The sequence below is a fragment of the Tribolium castaneum genome, chromosome 2 (assembly GCF_031307605.1).
Source record: "Tribolium castaneum strain GA2 chromosome 2, icTriCast1.1, whole genome shotgun sequence".
NCBI classification, from domain to species: Eukaryota; Metazoa; Arthropoda; class Insecta; order Coleoptera; family Tenebrionidae; genus Tribolium; species Tribolium castaneum.
The window spans coordinates 19503266-19523509 of NC_087395.1; the positions used below are offsets into that span (position 1 = coordinate 19503266).

At 31.5% G+C, this 20244-nt stretch overlaps 1 protein-coding gene across 3 annotated transcripts in view; it reads right to left on the reverse strand.

The window, feature by feature from the left end:
* dpy (dumpy) overlaps nt 1–20244 on the reverse strand; it is a 119976-nt gene that overhangs the window by 89587 nt on the left and 10145 nt on the right. For all 3 annotated transcript variants that reach the window (XM_064354769.1, XM_064354768.1, XM_064354767.1), the window contains exon 2: nt 17190–17242. In XM_064354769.1, the coding sequence (XP_064210839.1) occupies nt 17190–17242 (53 nt within the window). The remainder of the gene's footprint in view (nt 1–17189; nt 17243–20244) is intronic.

The window sequence follows — 20244 nt, forward strand, 5'->3', positions numbered from 1 at the left end:
GTTCTGTGTCGGTGCTCGTTACGCATTTTAAATGTCTTAATAATTTTCAGTGCTTTGTCCCATCAGCACACTGATACCTACATAGCTCGAATCAGCCGAGTTTGACGTGCTTGTAAAAAAATCGTTAACGCATCGTTAAAGCGGCGAAAAAATCCCAAAATACATGCAATAACGAGACACGGCTTAGATGGGCGTAAAATGAATCGAGAAAATTACAAACTCGACGCTTGTTACGGAGGAATTTACGACGAGAGGGTGGCTTCCAGTGTAATTATGCGATGTGACGTATGCGACCAGTTCTGGCGCTGGTCCCTAATATGGGCATGGTAGAAACGAAGGACATCTCATCCTACGCGTCCTGGGCGGCAACCCATGTGACGTAACGATCCTTTCACAATCCTTTGGCGAGGATCAAAGACAGCTACATCACTCCGGGAACGCTAATTGTCAAGGAACAAGGCAAACCATCACCCTATCAAGCTCCCAGAGAGACGCACAATGGGCCCGACTTGGCATGGGACACATATGGCGTTAATTAAAGCGGAAAAATCGGGAAGTTTGCGCACATATGGAGCGGGAAAAATTCAGGAAGTGTGTGAGGAACCGTTCGAATTCTTTGGCGTTTTAATTACGATGCGGAGGAGTTTTTTACGTGACCGTTACGCCTGTGCTGAAATTAAATGAATTCAATTTTCACGAGAACGGCTTGATTGCGTAAGTTCGTAGACATTAAGCGTGGAATGAATTAGTGCTACCTAGAATGATGATCGGAGGAAGATGCTCGTTTCCTGAGATAAAGCTGAATTATTGTGGATTTATCTTAATCAGAGGAGGATTAATGGTTTCAGGGAACTCAAATGCAAGAGATATTAAGAATTGCGTTTCTGGGCAATTGACTTCGAATTGCGTTGCAAGTCTGCAGAATTTCAATATTTATGTCTACAAGAATAATTAAATTTAAAAGTATGAAGTCGGAAATGAAGCTTCACTCTTGTATAAGTTAGAAGATTGAAAATAGTAATTCTAATTTAAAAAAATTACAAAAAAGTGAAATTTAGAATTTCGTATCACGCTAGAAAATTTTAAACTCCGAAGTCAACAGTCTTTTTAATCTGCAAGTTCGTAAGTTCAAATCCGTAATTTTAAAAATCAGAGTTAAATGTATCTAAACAAAAATTGTAAATTAGATACTAATTAAATTTAGAACCTATTGCAAAGAAAATTTCAAAAATAATCGTTTTTCTGACCAAATATTCCACTGTTTGGTTCCTTATTGAGCAATTGTGGAAAATCAAGGTATTTCAAGCCGTTACTAGTATTTAAATTAACTTATTTCAATTACACTACTAAAAAAATTATGGCTTTCGGCTAAAACAGCGCAAAATGAGCCATTCAAAAGCGATTTGGCTCCTTTTTTGAACCGCTCACAAGCTATTTATAAGCAAGGAGTCATCAAAACTGCATATTTTAACGAAACCAGTCTAATAATTGTTCAAAAAAGCACGGAATCATTAAAAATCGACGTATCTTAACCAGAATACTCATAAAGCAATTTGAATCATACTGAGGCTATTTGGCTCATTTATAAACGACGAATCGTTGAAAATTAAGGTATTTTCTAAAAGCTACTAAAAACTCATCATTTTCCATTTTTATATCTAAATTAGGAATTATCGAAAAACAACTTATCTCAACGAAATCAGCAATAAAATTTTATCGTTTTTATTATTAAAAGCTTTTAACGTGCTTTGTTGTCTGTCGGTTTCATATTTTCCGAGCGAAACTTGAAAGGGTTCCTGTTGCCCGAATGAACTGAAATTTCACATACTTACGTAATCTGCAACCCTATGTAGTTAATTACCTCCTAAGGGGGCTAAATGGGGTGTTAAGGCTTAAGGTTAGATTAATAAAGGAATTTCAATTTGTACATTTGTACCAACATAAACATACACGGTATGTTGAGCATTATGATGTCACGGTATGTGTGTACTCAGTTATAGTTATGGGAATATATTAATATCTGATCATTTTCATTACGGTTCGTCACAAACAAATGTCGCTAATTTTTTTAAATTCATTTATCTTGGACGATAGACACAGAACAGAGGTTAGAATGTGCTGTTAAATGCTGTTTTCTACCACATACCTACCACTAAACAAGTTTGCATAAATTAGGAAAATAATGGTTTTACAAAATGCAGCGAAGAAAATGACGATTAGAATAAGTAAAGACCAAAAACCAAAAGATAAAAAATAATAAAAAAAGTTTTCTAAAAAAACATTTTTTTATTTTTTTTAAAGCTATCTTGATGATATTCAATAGAGAAACGAAACTAGTCGATTAAAATATTTTATTTTATTTATCCTGTCCTTATAATTGGATTAATCTACATCATAATTAGGTACTCGAGGAAGTGATAACACTTCAATAACGGATTTGACTCTTTTTTTAGATATTCACAGGTTAATTATAAGCAAGGAACCATTGAAAATCAACGTTTTTAACAAAACCAGTCCAAGAATAGTTGACTAAAGTCTCGCATCATTGAAAATATAGATATCACAACGGAATTAGTTCAAAAATTCTGATTTTTAGCCAAAATGAAGCGTTCTAAGACGTATAAACGCAATTTCACAAGCAAGTAATCATAAAAAATCAAGATATTTAGAAATAAAGCGACTTAAGCCATTTCCAGGTTCGTTAATAAACAGTGATTCATCATAAATCAATCATTTCCACAAAACTTGGTAAAAACATTGTCATTTTCCGCCAAAAAAGGCGACTTGAGTTTTTTATCCATTCTGACTTATTCACAGGCTAGTTATAATAATTAAAAGTTCACGCTTCTAACAAAACCAATCCAAATTACTCATAAAGCGACGTGAACCATACCTCTGCAATTTGGCTCGTTTATAATAAGCGAAAAATACCTAATAAAAAATTTAGGTGTTTTTTTAGAGGTACTAGAAAAATCATCGTTTTCAACCAAAACAAGGCGACTAAGCCATTTACAGTTTTTTATAAGCAAGGAAATGGAAAATCAACTTATTTCAACAGTACCATAGCAAAAAGATGATCGGTTTCAGCTAAAACAAGACGAATGAAGTCATTCTAAAGCGATTTGGCTTTTTTTAGCTATTCACAGGCTAGTTTAAACAAGAAATTACTAAAAATCAACGTTTTGAAGAAAACCAGGCCAAAAATTATTCAATAAAAAATAGGGAGCGGAACCAGTCTAAAAAGTGTGTTTTTTTGATAACATAAAGCGGTCTATGCGAATAAGAATCATGTAAAAAATGACCAATTGCGTTTATAACCGAGGAGTTTTTAATAATCAACTTATTTTAAACAAGTCAGAAAATCATCGTTTTCAACTATGATAAGACGACTTCAGACATTCTACAGCCACTTGATTCCTTTTTAAGTGAGGAGTCGTAAGGAAATCATTTTATTAGAATTACTTGCTAGTTAGAAATTAAAAATTAATTTTTTACATACAGAAGTTGGATTTCTAAAATTAAATTTTGAAATCCCAACTATGAGCAAAAACTGTAAAAATACGAATTCCGATTCAAAAAAAGAAGAAAAAAGTAAGACTTTTCAATTTGAAACTGATAAGTTTAGTAGTCTTCTGATAAATTACACCTAACATTTGTTATCAGATGCTTTACTAAAAAACAAATCTTAGGAATGAATGGAATTTTTCTGAAGTGTAAAAAATTGAAAGTCTGGAATCAAAGTTAAGTTTTTAAAATATTTTCCATGGCTGCTAGAAGAGAGAATTCATACTTTTGATTTTGCGTTTATTATTTTTAGGACTGATTTAATTTCAGTTTAGTTTCTAAACCTGCTTATAAATAACTTTCAAACCACTGTTTAACTCCTCTATTTTACAATTTAAGCACCAATTTCTCTCTGTCAGGCCGCGCCACGCCCATCCGACTCCTTAAAGGTCTCAGTTACGTCAGTAATAAATTAACACTTCCCAGAAATCAATTTTTCCTCTGTGACAATGTCAATTGTAAGCAGGAAGTAACAGCGTGCAATCCTGCTATCATCGACATATGCTGATAGAATTTTCCTGTTTCAATTTTAATACAAGTTATCATCAGAAAAAGCAACATCTTGTTTTAAATGGTAATAGAAGCTGCTCCGGCATTACATAATGCAGAGATTATACCAGGAAGTCGATTTTCAAAAACAATTACGGGATAGTTGCACTACATTAACTTAACGACAGTGCAATTTTTATCATCATCATTAGCAACATACGGTGTCCGGGCCCTGACATTTGCGGCAAAAAAATAGTCGAAACGGTCCCGTTACGGGTCAGCATTTGCAGGGGAATTTTTGCAGCCCACTCGTGCATCTTCAGTAGTCGTAGGTGGGCCCGTGAACGCCCTGTATGACTCCAAAGGCCACCGATTGTGGGCTTTAATTGCCGAATTTTCGTCACCAACTCTCGTTTTTGTTTCATAACTGTGCATCTCCCAAAACGGTGCAAGTAGGTGGCGATCGATTCTAGGAACACTGAAAGTGAAAATAGAGACAGATTCGCTCAAATTCTTGCAACGCATGGTTGGCCACAATGCAATTAACTCACTCTTCACTTAACTGCAGAAGAAGACATGTTTACCCGAGATTAAAGCCGAGAAAAAGCCCGGATTCGCTGATTATTATGGGAGCAGCGCTCAAAAAACTTGACTTAATTGAAGCGCATGCGTGACTCAAAAATGTGCCACAATCATACCTAATTGAATTCACCTTTATCTACAACCACTTAAAGTGCAATAAGTCGAGCGAAAACTCCCAACATGTCTTATCAAGTCTATTAAATTAGAATCAAGTAATGAAACTTGAAGCGAACAAAAAGGCGATTGCGAGGAGATAATATCGCGAGCATCGTTTAAGATCATGCTCATGCCAATCGCTGGTTTACAACGAAATTACAACTTCTGTCCAAACAGTTATTACTCCAAGTGGTTTTAATTTGTAGTTACCTCTTTCCTGTTTTTTGGAATCGGATTGAAAAGTCCAGATCTCGAGTTAACCAGTTTTTAAACTTAGTCAACTAGAACTCGAATCAGATAATATTGAAAGTATTTTTGACCAAACACTCTCGGTTCAATTACAAGGAGAAATTCACCGGCTTTCATATTCGTTACGTTGCAAATTAATTGTTATTCTTGAGTTAAATAATAAAGATTTTTTTTGTTCGGTTCTTGTAATCTTGCATTTAACCTTATTAAATTCAAAAAATTCACTTTCTTTTGCCTTCAGAATGAGTAATCTCTCGTTTATGAATAGGAATATTAACTTCTGTAAATGTGGCACGAGACGTGGGCTGTGAAAAATTGAAGCAATACCAGGAGAACAACAATGATGAATATATCGCTCAAATTGAGTTTCTCTGTTGTAAGGCGATTATGGAAATTGATGAGTAAGGCTAGAAAAAATCGGGTGTTACAAGTTTGAAACGACAAAATAGATATTTAATAAACTAATTTTTTAATGAAAGCTCTTAATAAAAATCGATACTCTTTAAAGCTCGAACGAACAGTAGTGAATGAGTGCCCTTAATAGTTCAAATTATTAATTGTTCATTAATAAATAAAGCCCTTAACCCATCATTTATAGAGACTTTTCTTTAGACACGAAATAAATCTGTTTTGTTAAAAATGTAAATATTTGTCACAATTCCCATTAAACTGATTTGTTGAACCCTAAAAGTATTTTAATCATCCTAAAGTTGTGTAACTTTCCTAATTTAAAATAGGTAATTTTTTCAATATTTTTATTAGTATTATTTAGTTCGAAAAACAATACTTTTGATTTTTCAATTTGATACTTTTTTTATTTTACATCAAGAAATTTTTTGTTTCTTATTAAGCTTCCAGCAGTTCCTTAACCTTATAATTTCTTTGTGTTTTAGTCACACAGTATTTAAGTTTCTACGTACTTTAGCTTTTCAATTTCTTAGTTTTTCTATATGTTTTTCGTATTCAATTCTTAAATGTTTCAGTTGTTCGTGGTTTCAATTTCGTACAATTCCAATTTTTTGAATTATTAATGTTCTTACTTTGCAGTTCTATAAGTTTTTAATTTTTCACTTTTTCAGTCACTAAATTCTTCAGAATTACAATCTCAATGTTTTTTAGTTTTTTTGTATTTTAGTTTCTAAGTTCTTTAGTTTTAAGTCTTTTAGATTGTTTTTTTTATTATAAAGCGTAATGATATTTCAAATTTACGTATGATTTGCTCTTCCGTTTCTATAGTTTTTTCAGTTTCTCAGTTTTTCAGTCACTTGGTTCTTTAAATTTTCAATCTCAGTATTTTTTAGTTTTTTGATTTTCAGCTTTTTAGTTTTTCTCAACTCAATTCTCAGTTTTTATTCTAATTTAATTATTTTTTAAGATTGCACTCCCTTTTAAAAGCATTATTTTATTATTTCTTTTCTCACTTTGAAGTTTTAATAAATGACATAACAAAACTGAAAACAGTAGGCCTGTCACTTACTGAACCTATGAACTTGTGAATAAAGTGTGAATTTTTGCAAAAAGAACTACAGGTATTGTGGTAAAATTTGTTAGTGACAAGCTAAGATAAACTATACAAAAAAATTTGGGATACAAAAATTTACAGAAAATAAAATCAAATGAGAACATTCTGGTAATGCAGAGTTGCCTAATTTTAGTACTCAGTACGTATTTCCATACAGTTAGTATATTTTCTAGGTCTTTGGTTACAGAAAAATAAACTAATTTATAGCAGTCTATAGGTTCCACAATTAGTTAATAACTTCTTCATATCTTTTTTTTGTACAGTACAGAATTTTAAGATTGTTACAAAACGTATTTAATTTTTTTTATAATGAAATTTATTGGGATAAAAATTATGTTTTTATTTTTCCTATTGCAGGGATTAATAAAAAATATAGCTTAAATTATTAATTTTATTAATACCTAATTCCTGCTTTTTACAACCTTTTGTAAACTTCTTAAAAATAAGGTAATAAACGAATGGATCACAACATTTTTTTGTTAACCGTAAACTCTTTTATTGAAAATTTAAAATTATTACTAAATCAAAACCAATTCCGTCTTTTTTATCACACCATAAGTAGTTTAATTTTAACTTTCTGCTGTCATTAAAAAATTTACAGTGTAATGCAAGAAAAACAATGAAAATTAGGCAATAATGTGATGAAGTGTAATTTGTGAGACGTAATTTTTTTAATTTAAATTTTTATATTTAAATTTAATTTGACTGTTGAAAGAAGCAGGTGATGAATTGAAAAGAATTAGAAGCTCCATAATAAATGTATTAATTTTTTAAACGTCAAAATCGCGAAAATATTTACGTTCATGAAAAAGAGTGAAATATGACGTCCATAAATTCATACTTTTTTGACCAAGTCATTCATTAGTATTGTCATTAGCAAATAGTCAACAAAAATAGTATTTCTTTCATCTGCTGATTAAATTATAAACTTCAATTCAAACACATTTTTTCTGAAATATTTATCAAATCTCGCTGAGAAATGTCTGTGAGTGTTTGAAATACTTCCGAGAATAGCCTCATAAATTCCATTCACATATGACTCCGGAAAAGCCCGGAGCCAGACTTAACAGTTACACATCTAATTGCCTCGCTTTTTAAGTTTGAGCCATTGTATCTGAAATTTGAAATTATAAAAATAATTATGAGTTTTTGCACGTCATAAAGCAACAAAGCCAGCGAATTCCGTTATAATAACGTTAGGAAAACAAATAAATCATGTGCTTAATAGATGTAAATTTTTTCGAAATAATAAAACCGTGTGTTAAACCGAGCCTCGCGTCATACCAGAAACTCAAACAGTGTGAAATTAGGGGGCATGTAGATTAGATAAAAATTCCTGATTGGCAAAAGCGGTTTTTTCAATCTAACAATCGAGAAAGTAACTATTTTGGCATCAGTCAAAGTTAATGAAGTTGCACGGTATGTAAATAGAAGTCGATCTGTTTCCAGCGTCGTCACAAACCAATGCTTTTCGCCCTAGGCTGGTAAGGAGTCACTTCGAGTAACGACCCGTAAACGCCAACATAAAATATTATTAATAAACTACTGGATAAATATGCATGTTCCCAGGCTTTTAATAAGAACAATAGTCGTATTTTTTCGAAAATAAACGTTAAATGAAAATAATGAAGCAGTTGAAGGCGCACAGCACGAAACCGGAACCAATAACAATGCGTTCAAATATGTTGTAAATGGATCTTCTTTTTGCCTTCATGTGTGGATGGTCGATGACTCTTGCGATGGCGTAGTTCAAGCAACCACAATTTGTAGTAAACGTGCGAAACTAGCAATGCCGTTATTACGAATCGAGGAAAAATCTAGCGTTTTCTGGACCAACACAAAGAGAAAACTTCATTCATCGGTGTTTGAACAAAAAGACCACCTGTTTGCATATTAGTGAATGAATCGGCACGAGCGGTTATGACCAATCAATTAATAAGGATTATAACGGGACAAGGCTATAAAGATTGCAGATAGAATTTGAATTTCTTTGCCGTAACTGTACTTGTTTTTGATTTTTTCAGATCGGCCGATCGCATGAAAGTAAGCCATTATTAGTATTGTTGTGGAGATTTAATAAAAGGCAACTGCTTTTACTAACACTCGCCGCAAGTGGAGTGAATTGAAAGGAAACTTTCAAGCATGATCGTTCATTCATTTTCGTAATTACGATCTCTAAAATTAGCAACATTTTGTAATGGAAACAAATTTAACTTCCTTACGTTGGATATAAATTTTAATTATCTTTAATTTTTGCTTTTAGAAAAGCTCCAAGACGCCGTTAAATGTTTGTCTTAATGTCAGGGTTCTGATTATCTCATCGCAAAGGACTGAAAGGTCAATTAAAAGAGCAATTTGAGCTTTATCAAGAATGCACCAAAGCGATATTTACATACCTTGAATAAAAGCCTAATCAGAATAACTTAACTGCTTTTTATACTTTTAGCTTCATCAAATTTTAATTCGTTGTTAAAAGTTAACAACGCGAATAGACCAATCAAATTGGCTCAATTTCGCCACGTGATCCGTTAATCACACATTTAATGGCGAATTAAATTAATATTTTGTTAAAACTTAATTCGTTGTTAAAAGTTAACAACGCGAATAGACCAATCAAATTGATTCCATTTGGTCACGTGATCAGTTAATCACGCATTTAGTTACAAACTAAATTAATGACGTTTCTATAAACTGGTCCTTAATGTATAAAATATGGTTCTTTTAACTATATTTTTTTTCAGAAAGGATCGTAAGGATATTTTGTAAAAGCTTCAAAAAGCTCAAGAAATACCTATTTTATTTCAGGGACTTTATTATCTTGTTGCAAAAACATGAAAAGACATTCAAGGAAGCAATTTTAGTTTTTTCAAAAACAATATTTTATTACGATCTCTAAAACTAATTAAAATTTTGCAATTGAGGCAAATTCAACTTTTTACGATGGATATAAATTTTTATTATCCTTAATTGTTGGCTTAAGAAAAGATGTTAAATGTTTGTCTTAATGTTAGGACTTTGATTATCTCATCGCAACGCACTGAATAAAGGGCCATTAAAAGGACAATTTTAACTTTATTAAGAATGCACCAAAGCGATATTTATATGCCCTGAACAAAAACCTAATCAAAATAACTTAGTTGCTTTTTATACTTCCAGCAACTTAATTTCATCACTTTTAAGAGATTTAGTTTTTAAACTAATAGGAAATTAGACGCCAATTCCAGCTTATAACATGAGATCGAAAATGATCTGAATTAGAGCAAGCTGTGACTGCGGAACTTTCGCCAAATTTTAGCAGTTTATTTACGGCCGCACATTTGAAATTATGTTGTCTTATGTTGCTTTTACATGTCTTATGATGTGGCTACAGTTACACTTCACTTTCAAGGCTTGCTCTATTTCAGAACATTTTCGATCTCATGATATTTAATTTTGATTTTCTCCGGTTTTGTCGAGGTTTCCCTTAGTAAGATACATTTTTATTTTTATTACTTAGCAAATGGGAAACAATCACAAAAATGAGGAGCTTAATGTATAAAATATGGTTCTTTTAATTGTGTTTTCATTTTTTCAGTAAGGATTGCGAGGATATTTTGTAGAAGTTTTAAAGAAGCTCACGAAATGTTTATTTTATTTCAGAGATTTGATTATCTCGTTGCAAAAACATGAAAAGACAATTAAATGAGCAAATTTAGTTTCATTAAAAAAGATATTAATTATACGATCTCTAAAATTAGCAACTTTTTGTAATTAACTTTAATTTTAACTTTAACTTTCTTACGTTAAATATAAATTTTTCTCTTTAATTTTTGCTTTTAGAAAAGCTCCAAGAGGCTCTTAAATGTTTGCCTTAATGTCAGGGCTTTGATTATCTCATCGCAACGCACTGAAAGGTCAATTAAAAGAGCAATTTTAGCTTTATGAAGAATGCACCAAAGCGATATTTATATGCCTTGAATAAAAATCTAATCAAAATAAATTAGTTCTTTTTTATACATCTAGCAACTTAATTTTATCAATTTTAAAAGTAATAGGAACTTAGAAACTAATTCCAATTTACATTTAATCTAGATTTAGTCCGGATTTGTAGAGGTTTCCCACACCAAGTTATACATATTTTCATTTTCATTACTTAAAATAAGGAGGAAATAAGGAGCTTAACGTATAAAATGTGGTTCGTTTCATTATTGTATTCTCATTTTTTCAGTATAAAAACATTTTGTAAAAGCTTAAGCTTGCAAAATATTTTAATTATTTTAATGTCAAATTTAATTATCTCGTTGCCAAAACATGAAAAATCAATTAAAAGTGCAATTTTAGTTTTATTAAAAACGGTGTTTAAACGTCTGAAGAAAGTAATCAAAATACCTCGGTTGCTTTATTTATTTTAAGCATTTAATAGTGTGGATTTTAAGAGATTTAAAACCATATAGGAAATGGAAGCTGTTTCCAATTTATATTTTAATCGAGATTTAAGCCGGATTTGTACAATCTTATCAACCTGGATTTTATTTTCATTAATTAGATTTAATAAGTAGTTTAGTTTCGCAATTATTACTTTATTGCAAAATGCTGAAAAGTCGATTAAGCGTTTTTCAAAACCCCATTTACTTACATCCCTGAATAAGTAACAGAAATATCAACTTACTTTAATCGTTTTAATTTATAATTTATGTTTTAATCTAGTTTTAATCCGGATTTGTCAGCGTCACAAAATAACAAGCTCTTATTTTCATTATTGTGGGGCCGGATTTTATTTGGATGTTGGCTTAATCCAACTTGTAGAACTTGTCTTAGTACAAGACAAGCGTGAGTGTTTAGATAGTAAAAATAGAGAGGAATGTGGGTCAGTTATAGACAAGAAATAGATAAGTCTTTAATATTAAATTACCTTGAAGGAGAACCAAATAAATTAAGATTTAACTAAAACCTCAATTGAATAAACAAAAATTGAAAGGAACGTTTTGTGAATAACAACAAGCTTTTTAAATAAATATGAGCATATTTATTCTAATCACAGTTTAGCTTCATCTTTGGTAATTTTTTTTCTCAAAAGAATTATTTTCCCTCCGAGCGGATGTGTGCTTTGTATAAAATTTCTATTTATTCAGTCGTAAACTTATGCAAACGGCTTTTTGCCACCTTACGATCGGTCAACAAACTTTCTGCTCTGTGACATTCTTCATATTTTACTGTTACAAATGTCTCATCCTTTTTGCCTCTGACGAAACCATCACGTTTTGATCTCACTTTCAGATAAAACCGTCTCGTAACACGTGTTTCCATGTTCCGCGTCTATACACTTCAATATCGTTACCAACGAAAAAAGGATTTCGAGCTGCGTTATCCTTGAACTTGGAAAAGTTTGCAAAAGTAATAAATTAGAGGAGTAACAAAAGAGATACTTCCAGTAGCTGGTCGATAAAATCTCCATTATGTATTCCGTTTAGTCCTATTGAAATGTCACTCGAATTTTATGCATTTAACTCAAGCCAACAATTATGTTTTCATAGATAAATTTATGCTCCGGCCGCGATAACATTTCGACTTTGTAATTGCAGCTTTCAGCCTCGCATAATGCGAACGCCGCATTTCTTATGACGAATAAATCTCGCACTCCATCAATTATCCTCAATATATCTCCTAGCGTAAAAATCTACATGCTAATCGCTGCCACCTTGAAAGAGCAGCATTCCAACACTTGTGCCAAAAACTGCTTTATTTACATTTCAGTACCGTTAAAAATCGGAATAAATAAACATGTGCTCTCACGGTACTAACGGTTCGAAAAACAAAAGTGCCACAAAATGAAGAAGAGCGTAACGGGAAGTGGTTATCACAAATTGTGTTGGGAAAATGGAAAAGTGGCCACTTTGTTGCTGGATTTTTAGCAAATGAGAAGAACGTTGACTTCGGGTTATGCCGGACCGTTAGATGAATTATAAATGTATTGATTCGACGCGAAGGATTCTGAGCTGTTATTTGCGTTTTAATGCTATTATTTCACACAAGGCGAAATCGGGAAAAAGTTCGAGTGGAAGGAGGCACTGAATTGGAAAAAATTCTCAAACGAACCGTTAGCTGTAACCAAACTCCGCATAAATTACACAAATTTGTGAATGGTTGAAACTAACAGAAAACCATTGATTTTTACCGAGATTTTAACGCGTTGCGTCATTTCAGCACTGAAATAAACAGCGCAGTTACCGAATTGGACTCAGCTTCTATGTCAAATAACAATTTTTTGTTCTAAATGAGACCGATTAACGTAACTAAACGTGTTTATATGTAAACGTCGCCTGATGCTTTCCTGAAAAACTGAAACCGTTTCTTTAAATGAGCTTTAAGGTTTAGTAAAATCGACTCATGCTTTTTTATTTTCATGCTTACTTATCATTTCTGTGTAATGTAGACTTTGTTCTAAATTGAATTTTTTTTTCAGAAACATTTGTTTCCTCGAACTTATAGAATATGTATCTATTTTATTACACTTGTGTTTCCAATTAACAGATAATAATGATTTATTTTTATACTTTGCACATTTGAACACAAAAATAAACAACTTATAAGAAATAAAATCTGAATAAAAAACGTAATAACATAAGTACCGGACGAATCCGGATTAAATATTGATTAAAATATAAATAGGAATCAGCTTCTAATTTCCTACATGGCCTTTAAAGTCTAAAGTTATCAATGTGATATAAAAATGTCAATTTGTAGAGTTTTAAATAAGACTGATTAAAATAAATAAACTCGTTTACATGCAAATCCTGAAAAACTGAAATAGCCTCCTTAAATAAGCTTTCAGGTTTCACAAACTCGACTTCATTTTATTATATTCAATTAGGATTTTTATTTTGCAATGTGAAATTTGTCCTAAATTAAATATTTTTTTAGGGACATCATTCTATAAAAGCTTCTCGAAGTTGTAAAGTATTTAATTTACAAAATAATAATTTTCACACTTGGTATCATTTGAATTACAATTCTCAAAAATTTCATAAAAATAAGAGCCACATAAATTAAAACGGGATCAGCATCTATTTTCCTCTATGGGTTTTTAAGTCCAAATTACATATTTAAACAGTGACAATTTTTTAAATTTCTAAATAAGATCGAATAAAATGAATAAACGTGTATAAGCATAAATGTCCTTTGCTGCTTTCTTGAAAAACTAAAATGGCTGCGTTAAATAAGCTTTCAGGTTTTTTAACTCAACTTGATTTTAGTACATTCAATCAAGGTTTTATTTTCATTTTACTACTTTGTAAGATGGACTTTGTTCTAAATTTGATCATATTTTCAGTAGCATCCTTGTCCAAACGTTTCTCAAACTTGTAAAATATTTTAGTTTATATAAAATAAGAGCCAGACAAATCCTTACATTAAAATATAAATTGGAGTCAGCTTGTGATATTTCCTATATGCTTTGAAAGATTAAAAGTCCAAATTATTTACAAAATACCAATTTTTTAAAGTTGTAAGTAGAATCGACTAAAATAGATAAACGTGTCGTCTGCAGCTTTTCTGAAAAACTGAAACATAGCTTTAAATGAGCTTCCTGGTTTCGATTACATTCGATAAGGATTTTATTTTCATCCCGACTTATTATTACGTTTCAATGTGGGTTTTGTTCTAAATTAGATTTGAATTCAAAAATAAACAACTCGCAAGAAATGATATTTGATTGAACTAAATGAACTTCATAAAAATAAGACCCAGGAAAATCCGGACTAAATAATTACATTAAAATGGAATCAACTTCTACTTTCCTCTATGGCTTTTTAAAGTCTAAATTATTTAACAAGTGTCAGTTTTTACAAGTTCTAAATAAGATCGAATAAAATGAATAAACGTGTATGGATGTAAATGTCGTTTACTGCTTTTTCTGAAAAACTGAAATAGCTTCTTTAAATAAACTTTCAGGTTCTTGAAACTCGGCTTTATTTTTAATACATTCAAGATTTTATTTTTATGCTTACATTAATTTTCAGAATGGATTTTGTTCTAATTTCGATTATTTTTTTCAGCAACATCGTTGTCCAAACGCTTCTTAAACTTGTAAAATATTTAATTTATATAAAATAAAAGTCATAATTATTTACAAAATGTAATTTTTTTAAGTTATAAATAAAACATAAATAACGTGTTTAAATTCAAATATCGTCTGCTGCTTTCCTAAAAAACTGAAACATAGCTTCCTTAAATGAGCTTTCAGGTTTCGCTTACATTTGATAATTCCGACTTATTATTATTTTTTAATGTGGATTTCTTTCTAAATTAGATTATTTTTTCAGGAACATTGTTTTCTAAAAGCTTTATAAAATCTATTTTATTAATAGCGACTCAATTATTTCGTGAAAAAATCTCAGAAAACTATTAATTTTCAAGAATTCTTCATTAATTTTTACAATTTGGGTTATCTAGGTTTTTTTGAATCGAATTTAATAAAAATAAACTAGAACTAGCTTCTAATTTCCACCATAGCTACATTGTCTACAAAGCGAACATTTCTTGTTTTAAATAAAATCGATTAAAATAACTAAACGTGTTTAGAATGTTTAGATGTAAATCTCATATGCTGTTTTCCTGAAAAACTGAAATAGTTTACTTAACTGATCTTTCAGTTTTTTTAAATAAATGACCAATGATACTGAAGGCAGTATTTTCATATTGTTATTCCGATCACAATTTTAACAAAGCAGCGACCGATGAGTCATGTCCAGAATTTTGCAACAACTAACCGATTTCTTTCACTTTTAAGCAGCTTGTTCTCGAATTAATGGAACATTTATGGAACGATTGAATTTAAAATCGAACAAAAGAGCAAAATACAATGCTTCTAACTTATCTATTAATCTACAAGGCTGCAGACTGTTATAATCACGGTCAATTATAGAAATAATGACCCATGAAAGTTCAAAGAATGGTTTCTTTTTTCCAATAATCAAGCTGCAGTGATGCAATTATCGCTTGCTGTGGTTGAAACGCCACGATTTGTAACTTGTAACTTTCTTCGAGTGGACAAGTCGGAATATTAATGACGACACAATGGTCATCTATTAGTCATCGTGTTTTCGTATAGACAATTAATTTTTCTAACAGGATTCGGTCGTGACATCAGACTCATCTCCTTTTAAAAATAAACGTTAACACCTCGCTTCGGTGATTCGGTTTCGTTAATTTCTAAAGCGAGTTACATAAGTAGCGTAAAGCGGTAAGAATAGAAACTGACTAAGCCAGATTCGTGGCTTCTTTACTTGAGAAACATTCGATCGGCCTTGAGTCTTAAATCGCAACGTATTATGTTAATCGTTGCAGTTCCGATTGATCAATGCATTAACGTTTATGGCGCTGATAAGGCATCAACTACACCAGAAAGCTATTCTATCGACTTATGTAAATTAGAATGCAACAAAGTTCATTGATTCAAGACGTCATAAAGATTTTTCCAGCTAACTTGCTGCGAGTTCGTCGCTTAACCGATCATCGAGGAGAAATAAAACACGAAAATAACCGTTAAAAAGACACTGGAGTCGATTTAAATACTCGCTCGACCGATTCTCTCCTTATCACGACGAAGGATAATATTCAATTTTAATTGATTTGATTTTGGGTTCGTCGCTTAACCCATCGTTCGGTCTCCAACTCAAATGATTCAAATACGTTAAAAAAGCTGACTAAAATGATTTTTCCGTTATCCTGGCGAAGGATAGTGTCGTAAATTTCGTTTAAATGGCAATTTCGTGTCGTCATAATCTCAAATTGCCTTTTTGATTGAGTGAAGAGAAAGTGCTGCCAATTCCGGCGATTATTTTGCAACCTTGTGTAGGTGTTATTGTTCTCTGAACTGCATTGCTGAAAATATTGGGTCAGAGTGTAGCCTTGATCTGCACATAACTGTCTCAAAAAATCAAGAGTGACCGAAAAAGGAAGTAAAAGTGTTTAAATTTGAACAAACAGATTTCGTATTGTTGAATTAATCGGCATTCAGTTTCCGAATGGGTGAGCAAGTGTGATTAATTGCCTAAAAAACGAAAGGTTATTTTCAATGTTTAAACAATTTGCAAGTCGAGGAATTTGGTGATCACTCATCTCTCTATTAAGGATTCCTCCAACGTCAATGACTTTGAGACACAATAGCGAAGAGCGGAAGTACGTGATCTTCCTCCGGAGACACCGGATATGAGTGAAAAAACGGAAATACCGCCACCGGTGCATTACAGGTGTTGGGGAAAAAGTGACTCTCTGAAATATAGAGCGGACTTTCGATTAATGTCTCCACCCATGATTCAGTCGTGCCAACTTTAGCTGGATTAACATACAAAGAAAGTGACATTATGTCTCGCCTTGGGACTTTGCCCCAGTTCAACCGTTAAGTCATTAGGAGAATAATTTGTGAAACCTATACTTTAGTCATTAGTTTGAGCAGTTTTGGTGTTGCTAACGCCTACAAAAACCTGAAAAAATTCGCGTGAATTATGCCTCAGCGTGGGTCGGTTTAATTAAATCAAAGTAATGAGCCGACTTTTTTGCCGTGAAATCCCAAGAATTTCTTTTGCATAAACGCGAAAATTGCGTTAATAATTCTGGGAGTTTATAGCGTCGTAAAAATTGTACTCACCGTCGTGTGCAGCCACATCCAAACGACTAGCGGAAGTATTATCTTCATTTTTGCTGAAAAATCAATTCGTTTAGTATAAAGGACAAGTGGGTTTGAGGTGCACCAAAAAAATTAATCACTTTGGTGGCATTGGATTGTCTTTCTCCGTTTTGCATTTTATTCGCCCAGGGCTGAATGGCAATGAAGCGTGGATGCGACAGGGTTTTTGGGTCGACTTTCTTCCATATGGTAAACAAAAAGGAAAGAAATTTTTACGCGACTGTACATATTTGGCTTACTTCAATTTCCTGTAATTGCAAGTAAATGACAACCTCGTTTCTCTTGGAGTATTTGCAAACAGGTGAAGGAATTTGCTATTAAGTAGATAAATTGGAGATATTCAAACAATTTTTGAAGAAAGTTACGGGTTGTCAAGCTTCAAACAATTTGTGCAATTTTCGTTATTTAAAATTTAATTCTATAATCACATTTTTCACCCAAATTTCGAATTGTGAGCATATTGTTTTGTTTCCTTTTGGTAAAAAATAACAGTTTAAGCTTTCGTGTTATGTAAAATCAGTGGTTGAAAAGCTTCAATCAACTTGTATAATTTTTATTATACAAAAATTATGTCTGATTACATTTTTTAACAAATTATCGAGTTATGAGCATATAATTCCGTTTCGTTACCACGTGGAGGCTTCTTCAAAAAATTTTTCTTGGCTTCGTGTTAAATCACAATTAGTTATGCCCATATTAACCACTTAAATATACAACTAATAAATAAAAAACTAATAAAATTTCGACATTGCGTACGTTGAGTACCGCAATTAAAAAAGTATTTCTTAAACAGACGTCAATAAAGGTCGGTTTATAAAAAATTCAATTAAAATTAATTGCGCTGTTAAATTTTAATGGAGATTCCTATAAATTGGCGCTTAGTGTTTAAATTTTAGTTTGTGATTATTATGATTTTTGTCAATGAACAACAGTAACATTTACTTGATTAGAATTAATTGCTTATAAAACCAAAAATAGGTAAATATAAAAAAATTAAATTAAAAAACTATTGAGAATTATCCGGATTATCTTGCATAAGACAAAATCAAAATAGTTCCACTTTTTTGAATAGATTTGCCGTACTTGGGAAAACAAAAAAATAAAAACATTGTTAATACTTTCTTCACAAAATTCAAAATTTTGAGAAAAAAATTTTAAAACTCATTTTGTTTTATAGATTTTGATCTGTTCCATACGATGGAACAAACTGTTTTGCCCTGAGTCTTATAGTTTCGCCATAATTGTTCTATTTTTCGCCGAGATTTTTGTCGATTTGCGGTACCCGGAGCATTTATCATGCAATAACTTCCGAACTATTAGAGATAAGGCCATGGAGCTTATCATCTTTGGAAAGCTCTTTTAAATATCTATTTTTTCAGAAAAGATTATTGTTCTCCGAATAGTAGTTTTCTCGCAAATTGTTTATAAATGCAAAAATAGATAAATGTAAAAAATAAGTTATATTTAAAAAACTATTGGGAATTTGGTGATTTGCTTGACGTTAATCGATTTTCCGGATAATTTTACATGAGATAAAATCAAAATACTTTTTTGAATAGTTTTGCCGTAATGAGAAAAAAATAAATAAGAAACTTGTTAATACCTTCTTCGAAAAATTCAAAATTTTGAAAAGAAAAATCGAGTTTTAGTTTTGTACAGAAGAAAGAAGTTTACTATAACTTAAACAACTGTTAGGTGCATCAAATATTATTCACTGCCCAAAGACACCTCTTTTTAATTAAACTACAATAGTTGAAACAAAATTCGTTGGTATTTTTTTCAAATACTCGTACATACTCGTACTACACACGTACGTGTGCATGAGAAAAAATTAAGAAAAAATTTTTTGAATAAAAATTAAGTTCAAATAAAGAAACTATAAATTTTGTGCTAGTAAAAATTCTGTTAAGAATTGTTTGTTCGAAAACATCACTTATGTCATTCATTTGTATTTTTTTATGTGAATTAATTATCTAATTAATTTGAAGACAGGGGAGTGCAGAACAAAAAAAATGGAAAAAAATCACATGTATAGAGAAGAATATAAGGTATTTATTACCAAACGCTGACTTCTGTGTGCTTATTAGTTTTTGAGATAAAGTGATTTAGCACACCCACTCTGTATTTCTACAGAAACAATATGAAATTTTTAAAAATCAAGTTGATTCAATCAAAAAGTCAAAGGATATGGAAAATTTATAGTTTCCGCTTAAAGTAACTGAAACTATTCAATTCAGGGCATAAAAATCTTAACACAATTTCTTGTCTCGAGGGCTATTGGAATCATTTATTTTGTCCTGAGGATCTCATCAGTGTGTCTTTATTTGAATATTAATGCCGTAATTAAGGTTGTTATTACTGTACTTTCAGTGTATTGATTAAGTTGTATTACTAAGCCATGGTATTTTTTGTCACATCCATAAATCAAATTTTCAACTCGTTTATTAACCGGCGATCAATATTTTTCCCTCGATCGACATCAAAACTCTATAACTTCTTCAATAAAAATGCGTTTTGTCTTTTTTATACAATGACGGCAACGGTAAAAAATAACAAAGCTCCATACATATTCATTTGGTCTATAATTATCACAAACAATACTTCTTGTAAAGAAAATAGGATGTATCGTTGTGTATGTTTTTTCTTTGGATTCAGATCGAGAAAATAGAGTTCAAATAGGACGCGAAACAGCTTATTCTATACAACAGTGAAAAAACAAATAAAGTGACGACAAAACTGAATAACATGGAAGGAAATTAGTTCGAATAATGTGGTGCTAAGTGGAGCAGCAATCAGTATCATCTGTGAAGATCTTTCAAACCGTACAATCTCACGGCTTGATATTTTTTAGCCCGAATCAGCTTCCTGTCCAATTACTCGAAAAAACGTCCCTCTATTTCACGTCAGCTTCTCTTCCTCGTAATAATAAGGCGCCATCAAAGTCGTAGTCTTGCCAGAAGCACATTTTCGTATTAATTGTCGACAATTGCTCCTAAACCTAATTACATAATGCTAC